Here is an 11,225-nt window from a genome sequence, read left to right on the forward strand (position 1 = left end):
ATCTCCTATACTAATATGCTTGTCTTCTACCATGGCTAGTAATATACTAATCTTTAAAATCATAGGACTTGCACTTTCTTCAAAATTCTGCAACTTGCATTAGGGTTTTAAGTTGTTCCAAGTTTCGATCAAACACAAAAAAGGATCATTTGCACGAGCATTAACAAAAACCACAACCGATATTTTGAGAATCCAACCACCAAAACAAAAAAGATTACAACTTTTGAAGTCCCAAAAAGTTTGCAACTTTGAACATTCCTTCCCATCAAACACTTCCTTGGCTAAAATCTTGAATCCTATCACCACGAACGCTCAAGTTTTCCATTGCATTCTCCAACCCAGAACTCATCTCAGCCAACACATGAGGGTCATTGTAATGCTGAACAGCTTGAACAATACTCCTAAGCTTCTTAAACGGATCTGGACCATCAAAAACCTCAGAACCCACGAAAACCCCATCACAACCAAGCTGCATCATCAAAGCCGCATCAGCCGGAGTCGTGATCCCACCTGAAGCAAACTGAACAACAGGAACCCTACCCATCTGCTTAGTCTGAGCAACAAGATCATACGGCGCCGAAATCTTCTTAGCAAAAGTGAACACCTCATCATCATCCATATTGTTCAGAACCCTAACTTCACCCATCAACGACCTAACGTTCTTCACAGTCCGCGAAATGTTACCTGTTCCGTTTAAATCACCTTGGATCCTGATCATAGCAGCACCTTCCCTGATTCTCCTCAAAGCTTCACCTGTATCACGGCAACCACAAATGAAGGGAGATCGGAAGTTGTGTTTGTTGATGAAATGATCATCATCCGCTACAGAGATAACCTCGCTCTCGTCAATGTAGTCAACCGCAAGAGACTCCAAGATCTGAGCCTCGACGAAATGACCGACGCGAGCTCGCGCCATCACCGGAACAGAGACAGCTCGTTTCACCTCTTTGACGAGGACAGGATCCGGCATACGACGAACACCGGAAAGAGATCGAACCGGATCCGAGACGATGACAGAACATGCGCCGGCGGATTCAGCGATCTTAGCTTGGTTGACAGAAGAAACCTCGACAATGGCGCCGCCGCGGAGTACTTGAGCTAATCCAACTTTAACGGAGAAGGGATGGTTTTTTTTAGCGTCGGTAATGGCAGTACCGCTGTAGAGAGTAACAGCTCCTTGTTGATCTTGATCCGTCATAGCTTGATCCGACATTGTTAGGTTTCGTAAGCTTTGTTTGTTTTAGTAACAGAGAGTATGTTTAAGTTACACGATCGGAGACGAGAAGGAGAAAGCTGCGTTGAAAGAAAGGAGAAAAAAAAAAAGAGAGAGAATGGAGAAGAGTGTGGTTTCGTCTGGAAGATTCTGAGACTGTCTTCGTCACTGTGAGAAATCGATTTAGGTCGCCGATTAAGGAGAATGCGAAAACGACGTCGTGTTGCGGAAAAGAGGAAGCAAGCTGAGTGGGCTTCCATGATGATGGTTTGACCCAAGTAGACTATTTTTTTAAGAGCCGTAGGATGTGAATAGTACACGTGGCGTCATCGTGTGATATTCACGCTTCTTTCGTCTGACTCTGACGTCTGTCCAAAGATATTTTTTTTGGACATGATTTTTATTCGATGAAAAAATAAAATTTAAAAAAGAGATATACGAAAATAAAAGGGAGGGGGTGAATCTAACAACTGTCTAACTTTAGTGGTGGCCTACCATGTTTGTCACGACCTAGACGGCGTCGTTTTTAGTGCTCCTCACGTGTTTCAGGTTTGTTTGCTTGCTTATTATCTTCCAACTATTTTTTCACAGTTTTTGTAGCAATTGAATATGATTGAGTACGTAAATCTTACTCTCCCCATTCTCTGCCACTACCACTGATGACGAATAATCATATAAAGTTCTGATGAATCTTGTATTATATTTTTAGAGATGAGACAAAAAAAAAAAAAAAAAAATCTCTCAGTCGGCAACTACGGAGAAAGAAAAAAAGATTGATTCAAATCCAAAAGTTCTTTCTAACATCCATTATATATAAAGTAGAAAATAAAGAATAACACACAAAAAAAATTTCAAGTAATAGATGAAATTTTCATCTCTTGCGTTGTGATCGCGGACAGGATCCAAGACTTAATATTTATAATATATATCATATATGGTCCATTGATTGATGAAATATGGGTTAATATAACATCAAAAGAAATGTGGTTAATCAGGTTTAAGAATACCAACACATGCATATATATGATTATGAAGCTGTGTATCAGTGTATGGAAAGCAACATGCGATTTTTTATTTTAATATACCACATCTTTTGATACAAACACGTTCCCCAAAATTATCGGAGGATAATGACGTTGTTTCATATACGACCATATGGGAGATTGTCTATGCTCAAGCTTCAAAATAAAAACGTACTTCTATATATTTTGCTTGGATTCTATTCGAGAGAGATACGTATTATGGCGACAGTACTTTCTCATTTTTTTTCTTTTCTTCTTATGCATAACATATCTCATCATGTTGATAATGATATAGTTCTTACAACGTAACGTATTACCCTCTCTCATAGAGACAACAAGAGAGTGGGGCGACCACTTTTTTTTTTTCTTTTAACGGCAAAATTCAAACTTGAAAACCAACAATCATCGCGGTCTCTAGCTAATTCACAATATAAAATCAAACCACTTTACTACACAAATCCAAATTGTAAAAGCTATCCTGATTACTCTATAAACAATTTTCACTTATAAATGTGACAATAAAATCAACTACAAAAATTACTTTAGAACTCAAAAAACGTTATTTGTTTGTTTCACCAAGCATTTGGATCAAAATTAATAACTTTTATTTAGTGATATTTACCAAATTTACAGAAAACAATAGATTTCACATGAAGAGATGATGATATATTACAAAGTGGCAAACATATAGATTAGTTAGTAGTAGTGTAAAAGGTAGTAGCAATTATACAATTATTAACTTGGTATAGTCGTAATTAGTAACTTTCTTTTAAAATACTAATCATCTTAGTCCACAAAAACTCCAAAAAAACCCATAAAATATATAGTAAATCCAGTAGAATTGGTCCACAAATCTACCATTAATAAATTAAAAGAAGAATTGAAACGACAAATACAAATCGAGTTTAAGGGAGCGTCGTCAGAGAGAGAGAAAGCAACAGCAACAACCAAAAAAAATACTCTCTCTCTGCTCTCTGCGCTTTAATTTGAACTTGTGGAGAGAGAGAGAGAGAAGAGAAACAAAAAGGGTTATTAGATAGCAGAGAGAGGTAGAGCGAGAGAAAAGCTTCGGCTAGGGGATTGAGGTTTAGACGAGATCCGATTTAAAGGATCCATTTGGAGCTCCGATTCGAGCTAAAAGGTCATGAACGGGAGACAGAGATCTGGCGCAGCGGCGGTGCATCACCAGAGGCAGCTTTCGGATAACCCTCTCGATATGTCTTCCTCCAATGGCAGATGGCTTCAGTCCACTGGTCTTCAGCATTTTCAGTCATCCGCAAATGTAATCCCAGAATCTGATCCTTTTCTTCTCCTCCTCCGTATATTTTCATCGATTTGAACTTTTTTTTTTTTTTTTGAGTTTCTATGAAGATCTGTTAGTTCAGATGATTCCTAGATCTTTTAAAATGAAAATTTCTCAGGGAGACTTATCAATTTCTCCGATCTAGAGTTATGGGAACTTTTGTTTTTGAGTTTCTTGTGAACCCAAGTTTTAGTGTATGAGAATTTTTTTTTTGAACTTAATGGTGGGATTGGGATTATAAACAGGATTACGGATACTATGCTGGTGGGCAAGGAGGTGGTCAAGCAACAAGAGGATACCAGAATGCTCAGAGAGGGTTTAATGGAGGAAACGACTTTTTTGGGGAACCCACTACTCCTCAATACGGTGCTCGTCCCACCAACCAGAGGAAGAACAATGATGAATCTGAGTTTAGTCCTGGACTCTTAGATCTGCATTCTTTTGATACTGAGCTTCTTCCTGAGGTAGGTGTATTAGATAGAGTTGCTTTTTAACATTTTGGTGCCTTTTAATTTCCATTTACATATGCTAGTAACAGAGCAGACCTGCAATTCAAGCTTTTATTACCTTTTTGTTTAAATGTCGCTGCATTTAGGTGGACATCTATAATATTGATTACTTGCTGGAAGAGTGGACTCTTTACACTACACTTTTAGGTTACTGGACTATTTTTAGTAAAAGAACTTTTATTTCATCTGTGACCATATCATGGGTTATTGTCTGCTAACCAATTTGAAGATAAATCCTATAAATGAATTATTTGACACCATCTGGTTATTTGTTTCTTTGCTTAACATAAGATAAATACGTGGACTTCATTGCATTTTGCCGTTGCGGTCATATTGTAAAGGCTTTTAATTTGGTTATCTCATCAGCAGATTCCAGTCTCTAGCCAAGTAGATGGCCCCTCACTTTTCAATCCTAGTCAAACCCAAAGCTTTGATGACTTTGAAGCTTACAACAAGCAGCCTAACCGAAGTCGCGTTTTGACTGAAAACTTGGCTGCTGAGAAGGAGAAGATGAACGCTGTTGCAAAAATCAAAGTTGTTGTACGTTTTCTATCCTTCAGTTCCTTTATAGAATCACTTGATTTTCCCCTGCCTTGTGTATTGCGAATACTAATCCTTAATGTATCATGATATTCCCTTTATCGTTTGAGAACAGGTACGTAAGAGACCACTTAACAAGAAGGAGTCGACAAAAAACGAGGAAGACATTATTGACACCCATTCCAATTGCTTAACAGTTCATGAGACAAAAGTGAAGGTCAGTTTCTGGTGGTCTGGATTTATGCAATCTCAATTGTCCGAGTCCTCACCGTAGCAAGACACTTAAGAATGACCTATGATTACATTATCATTGCAGGTTGACTTAACAGCTTATGTTGAAAAGCATGAATTTGTGTTTGATGCCGTTCTTGATGAGGAAGTATCAAATGATGAGGTAAGTGCTGTTTGAAAGTAACAGGACTGAATATAATTATGGACTAAATACGATATTTACATTATAATCAGTTCCTATTCTGGCGCTTATTTCTCAAATTTCTGTAGGTTTATCGTGAGACGGTGGAGCCAGTCGTCCCCCTAATATTTCAGCGCATCAAAGCCACTTGCTTTGCATATGGGCAAACAGGTAAATTATCTTCAAAGGAATCATAGATACACAAGATCACTTTCCTGGAAAATCTGACAAGCTAATAGCAAGACCTTAAGATCCACCATCTAAAGTATTTGGCATGCGTTTCTGCTGTGGGAGGTTAAGGCCTACTCTACTTTCCCAAACTGTGCATGTAAAAGCCTCTTCAGTTTAACTGTGAAAATTGTTTGAAACGCGATAATCAACATGCACTTATGAGACGCAAAGACTAGTCTGCTTTAACTATATTCTTACTCATTTTCTCTATGTGAACCATCTTCGGTTTTATGTTTGCCTCTCAGGTAGTGGAAAAACCTATACTATGAAGCCTTTGCCTCTTAAGGCTTCAAGGGACATCCTGAGGTTGATGCACCACACATACAGAAACCAAGGGTTTCAGTTGTTTGTCAGCTTTTTTGAGATTTATGGAGGAAAGCTATATGATCTCCTCAGTGAGAGGAAGTAAGTTGAAAGGCATCTTACGCAGTTTTAGATCTTGACTGCAATGCTTATTATGTAGATGTATTTAAACTTTCTTTATCTTTGTAGGAAGCTATGCATGAGAGAGGATGGTAAGCAGCAAGTGTGCATCGTTGGTTTGCAAGAGTACAGAGTATCTGATACAGATGCGATTATGGAGCTTATTGAGAGAGGAAGTGCAACAAGAAGCACTGGAACAACTGGTGCAAATGAAGAATCATCTCGTTCCCATGCTATACTTCAGCTCGCAATAAAAAAGTCAGCTGAGGGAAATCAGTCAAAGCCCCCTCGCCTCGTTGGCAAACTTTCTTTCATCGATCTTGCCGGAAGTGAACGTGGTGCAGACACAACAGACAATGACAAGCAGACAAGGTAAAACTTTACACCATATCTTATAATGACACTTTTCAAGTTGTTCAGTTTGAATTATGTGTCCAACTATTTGTTTAGACACATTGTTTGTATTATATGACACAGATTGGAAGGAGCAGAGATCAATAAGAGCTTACTCGCCTTAAAGGAATGTATTAGAGCTCTGGATAATGATCAAGGTCACATCCCTTTTAGAGGCAGTAAGTTAACCGAAGTTCTCAGGGACTCCTTCATGGGAAATTCTCGTACTGTAATGATATCGTGCATATCGCCAAGCTCTGGATCATGTGAGCACACACTTAACACGTTAAGATACGCAGATAGGTTGGTTTATTCATTTGCTGTTGTATATTGTCTTCTTTTTCTGTTAATTCGTGCATCTCATAAATTTTTGCATAAACTATGAATATTGTAGGGTTAAGAGTCTTTCAAAGGGAAACGCCTCTAAGAAAGATGTATCTTCGTCGACCATGAACCTAAGGGAGTCCACAAAGATTCCTTTGTCGGCTGCACTTCCAACTCCAACCAACTATGATGATGACGTGAATGAGATGTGGACTGAAGAGAACGATGACTTTGATGCATCAGATTATGAGCAAGAGAAACAAATGTGGAAGAAAAATGGGAAACTAGAGCCGTCCTATACCGGTATGGCACAGGAGAGAATTCCGAAACCTACTATTCAGATGAAGTCAAGAGATATGCCAAGGCCCGATATGAAGAAGTCAAACTCTGATGACAACCTAAATGCACTTCTGCAGGTAACATTCAGCTAAAGCATTCTATATCAGAAAAAGTCAATATCTGCCGTAATCATCTTTGATACATAAATGGTTTCTCGTGAATTTTACCAGGAAGAAGAAGACCTTGTGAATGCACACCGTAAACAAGTTGAGGATACGATGAACATTGTGAAAGAGGTATGAATTTTTGGTCAGTTGGTTTCGGTTCTATGGCTTAAGCTAAGATTCTCTAACATCCCTTTTGAAATCACCTGCACAGGAGATGAACTTGCTGGTTGAAGCAGACCAACCAGGAAACCAGCTAGATGGTTACATTTCAAGACTAAACACAATTCTATCTCAGAAGGCTGCAGGTATACTCCAACTACAGAACCGTCTTGCTCATTTCCAGAAACGCCTTAGGGAGCACAATGTATTGGTCTCTACCACTGGATACTGACCTATAATCAGACTCTCGAGTAAATACTGGTCCTCCTTTTATCGACCTCATCTCGGGCTTGTGCGGTTGTGCCCCCCTATTGGCTTGGACTGGAGATCAGAAGCTTATCTGTTTACAGCCTACTGAGAACTTTACAGCGAAGAGTTACGGATGATTACAGAGTTTCTCATACGTAATAGATGCAGTCTGTTCCTGCTACTGCAATTTGAATTCTATCAGATTCTTGTAATGGATTTATTGCAGAAGATGAAATACCTATGTAATATTGCATTTGTGCTATTAATGAGCTTGCCTTCTTCTATCTATACCATATTATTTGGTGTTCTTGAAGTATGAGTTCCAACCGATGATTGATATAGCTTCAAACAGTATCGTGATGAACAGTGTAACTATTCACCAGCATCAAAGTACTTGTAACTGAGAAACTATTCACCATCAAATGTTGTTGGGAAAACATGAAACAAATAAACAAGAACAGAAGACTAAAAACCAAACAAATCAAGAAGATGACATAATACAAAGATTCTGATAGCCTTTGGATAGATTAAGAATAGAGATCAGTGAGGAACTTGTCAACGATGTTGAGATACACGGGACTTCTAATACGAGAATAGTAATGAAGTGCCTCTTCAACGTCAAGGGCTTGCTCTATATCTCCAGTCTCAATCATATACATCTCGTTAATCTTCTTCTCCATTGTATCACAATCTCTTGATAAACGGGAAGAGCAAGGTTCTGTTTTCTTCTCTTGATGATCTTGTTCTTGCCCTTGAACCTTGTGCTCCAACTTTAATGGACCACCGATGCTGTTTTCCAGATCAGACTCCCAGATATTGAGGAAACTTGCGTAGATGTTGTCTCTATCGAGAGAATTTGATCTGCAAAATGTACAAGGGAAGTGAGTTTTTGGTCTAGGGAGTTTCTTACCTGCTCGGAGAATGATGGACTTGAGACTGTGAAGTGTTCTATGAAAGAAACTGTTTGTTTTCTGAAACATCTCTCTTCAATGCAACTGATAATCAATGTTCTTGTCGGCAGATCAATGTTCTCTCATATATATAAATCATTTTGAAAGTCATAGAAATCAAATTATATGTTTTATTAATGTGTTGATTTGTTACTTTAGCTTCATAGTATTACCTTTTGTGTCTATTACTCAGCATCAAAAAGGCTAAAGTGAAAATTTGTCCTGTCTACGAATAAAATCTTTCTCTTTTGTTTTGTTTATCTCTGTCCATATGTTATAATAACATGTCTTTTGCTTATCTGAAGATCTTAAATTAAAGTTAACAGTATTGACTTAATATTGGATCACGTATATGCGGTACCGATGTTACCGTTGTGCAAGAATCAAGAAACCGTACTCTTTGTCAAAAAATCATGTTTCATAAGCTTTACCAATAGACCTACTTCATGAGTTAAATAACTTGGATATTCTAGCTATGTTTTTTTTCTTAAATCCGCACACTTAAATTGATATACTGTAGAATTTATATATATATATATATATATATATATATTTTTTTTTTTTTTGCCATATGGGAGGGGTCGAATTATTTCACACACATGATTGTAATCTTTAAAAGAGAATTGGCTAGACACAAAAACCAGGCAAAATTTAAGTTGAAAGATGAGAGATGAAATTATTCATTTGTAAGAACGGGGTTGTGGTGGATGCATGATTTAAAATTGTTAACCAAATTGTGCTATAATATACACGTATATATGATTTCCTTGGTTACATCTAGGTGATCGATCCTTTGGTATGGAGTACTTCGGATGTATGTAGTATGCGTATATGGGTTTTCTTTTTATGTTTCAGACTCTTTGTTTTGTTTTGTTTTTTTTGTCATTAAATTTTCTCAAATTTCTATGGAAAATTTATTTTAATTTAAGATTTTTGACTATTTGAATTATGCAGTATTTATTTTTTTATTAATCGAACTTTATTAGATAAAAAGATATTTAATATTTTTTGTGTTTTATATAGTATAGTAAATTAATAAGATAAGGGCAAAGATTTTATATTTTCCCGTTATATATGGGACATTTTTTTTTTAGTTTACTCTTTTTCGTGAGAAGAAGATAAAGCTTTGGACGGGTTTTCTTTACTTTTTAAAAATATACTACTAGATTTGAATCTAGCGGCTGAGAAGCTAAGCATCCGCCAACTGTCAAGATCCAAGCTGGTCCAGTTAAAACTATCTGTACGAAAAGGAAACTGAGACCACAGAACTAGAACGGGCTGGTCTGGTTTAACCGGCAACTCTAAATTGATTTTTAGTCGAACAAAGAAGTATTTTCTAAACAAACTGAGAGCATTGGGAGACTTTGACAATTCCTTTCCTAGGTCGGATTAGAAGGCAAATCTTTTTGCTTATAAATTAAAATAAAAAAACAGAGAAGCTTTTCCGACATCAAAACAAATCAGTTCGAGTCAAAAAGAAAAAAAAACAGATCTAAGAAGCTAGAGAGAGAGATTAATTACTGGAATCATCGGAGCAGGTACCAAGCTCAGGCAAAGAAGAAGGAGTTCGGAGAGTAATTCCCTGTCGGAGAAGCTTTGCTTTGCTGGATTGCTAAGGTATGTCGTCATATAATAGTCGTCGGATTCGGAAGATGAGGTGGGAGCTTCCCTTTGAATTAATTGTGGAAATACTCGCTAGGGTTCCTGTTAAGGACTTAGCACGGTTTAGATGTGTCTGCAAGAGTTGGTTGTCCTTGTTCCAAGACGAGAGATTTATTAAACAGCACATGAGTCATGCCCCAACGAGGATCATGTCTTTCCGTGGCTGGCAAACTCAACCCTGCCACTTTTCTTTTGAAACTAGTACTACTACTGGCAAGCAGCCGCCAGAGATGATAGTGCAAGAGGTTGTTAAGTTGAACATTGGAGATGAAGTCTTGCTCCGCAGTTCTGGTTTGATTGGTCACTGCCATGGACTCTTTTGCTTAGACCTTGAAGATAACACTTTTGGTATTTGGAACCCGGCTTTGAGAGAATTCAGAAGAATACAAACAAGGCATCTCAATAACTGGGCTGAGATGGGTTTTGGGTATGACCACTCTACTCAAGATTATAAGCTTGTCTTGGTTCCCAGTATGAAAGAAGGCAGCTGCTCTCAAGCACAAGTGTTATCCTTGAAGTCGGGTGTGTCTCGGTTGATTGATTTCCCGTCTTTAAAAAACTTTTCCATGTGCCACATGAGACTACCTGGAACCCTTGTGGGTCAAAACATCTACTGGCAGGTCTATGATCGTGATCGTAAGGTAGCCTTGACTGAAACGATTTTGTGCTTTGATTTGGTGTCGGAGTCATTCAGCTATTGCCCAGGTCCAAGTACTTCTGGTCAAGGATTTCCTCATGCTGTTGTGGGATTGACAGGAGGTCTATGTACTGTTGGGGTTGACTTGTCTTGTGGTGATCTCATCGTTTGGTCTGCCCAACATGAAAAGGAGGAGAACACTGGTACTATCAAATCTTGGAACAAGATCCTCAGTCTCTCACGGGACATTGTTGTAAGCTCAGTTGCTCATCAAATTTTCAACTGCTGGCTAGTGTCTGCGGTAAACTATGCGGGATTGCTTTTGTTTTTAGTAGGTATTGGTGGAAGAGAAGCAAAGTTGCTTGCATACAACTTTGAGGACAAAAGTTTGAGAATTGTTCAGACTAGTGATAGGTGTGGACTTCTCCAGACGTATGTTGAAACACTTGTCCCTATTCCTGGCGCTTCTTTATAGTTTAGGCTTTTGAAGTGTTGAGAAGGTTTTTTTTAATAGGCTTTTGAACTTGGAGTTCCTCTGCAGGTTCGATTCGAGATTCTACAATATTTGCTGGAAAAGTGACTCCATTTTGGATTGAAAATGAGTTCGGAAAGATGACTACTGCAAATCTATGTAGGCTCGCAAAATTATTCGTTTGTGCATCTTTATCAAATACTACGATTGTGTGTTCACAATGACCGCAGGATTTTGTTGTTTTAACGCTTAGCTTGTTTTTTTTTTTTTTTTTTTTTTT

At 38.0% G+C, this 11,225-nt stretch overlaps 4 protein-coding genes across 6 annotated transcripts; 2 read left to right on the top strand and 2 right to left on the bottom strand.

The window, feature by feature from the left end:
• Nucleotides 75-1,450, bottom strand: LOC104780857 (pyridoxal 5'-phosphate synthase-like subunit PDX1.2). The gene has a single exon (XM_010505398.2). The coding sequence runs from the start codon at nucleotides 1,211-1,213 to the stop codon at nucleotides 266-268; it is 948 nt and encodes a 315-aa protein (XP_010503700.1). The 5' UTR covers nucleotides 1,214-1,450; the 3' UTR covers nucleotides 75-265.
• On the top strand, nucleotides 3,157-7,508 carry LOC104780866 (kinesin-like protein KIN-13B). 2 transcript variants are annotated; one of them, XM_010505409.1, is made up of 12 exons: nucleotides 3,157-3,517; nucleotides 3,784-4,002; nucleotides 4,414-4,587; nucleotides 4,703-4,804; nucleotides 4,904-4,981; nucleotides 5,089-5,170; nucleotides 5,476-5,635; nucleotides 5,723-6,025; nucleotides 6,131-6,349; nucleotides 6,441-6,786; nucleotides 6,880-6,945; nucleotides 7,028-7,508. In XM_010505409.1, exons 1-12 carry the CDS (start codon nucleotides 3,380-3,382, stop codon nucleotides 7,205-7,207), a joined length of 2,067 nt encoding a protein of 688 aa, XP_010503711.1. In that variant the 5' UTR covers nucleotides 3,157-3,379; the 3' UTR covers nucleotides 7,208-7,508. The 2 variants fall into 2 exon arrangements, with proteins under 2 accessions (XP_010503711.1, XP_010503718.1); XM_010505416.1 differs by having other exon boundaries at nucleotides 4,417-4,587.
• LOC104780882 lies at nucleotides 7,541-8,275 on the bottom strand. Its single transcript, XM_010505426.1, has one exon. The coding sequence runs from the start codon at nucleotides 8,202-8,204 to the stop codon at nucleotides 7,752-7,754; it is 453 nt and encodes a 150-aa protein (XP_010503728.1). The 5' UTR covers nucleotides 8,205-8,275; the 3' UTR covers nucleotides 7,541-7,751.
• Nucleotides 9,476-11,211, top strand: LOC104780893 (putative F-box protein At3g16210). Of its 2 annotated transcripts, none has more exons than XM_010505436.2 (2): nucleotides 9,476-10,905; nucleotides 11,015-11,211. In XM_010505436.2, the coding sequence occupies exons 1-2, from the start codon at nucleotides 9,794-9,796 to the stop codon at nucleotides 11,067-11,069; spliced, it is 1,167 nt and encodes a 388-aa protein (XP_010503738.1). In that variant the 5' UTR covers nucleotides 9,476-9,793; the 3' UTR covers nucleotides 11,070-11,211. The 2 variants fall into 2 exon arrangements, with proteins under 2 accessions (XP_010503738.1, XP_019102135.1); XM_019246590.1 differs by having other exon boundaries at nucleotides 9,477-10,726; nucleotides 10,806-11,211.

Source organism: Camelina sativa, chromosome 1 (genome assembly GCF_000633955.1).
Source record: "Camelina sativa cultivar DH55 chromosome 1, Cs, whole genome shotgun sequence".
Classification (NCBI taxonomy): domain Eukaryota; kingdom Viridiplantae; phylum Streptophyta; class Magnoliopsida; order Brassicales; family Brassicaceae; genus Camelina; species Camelina sativa.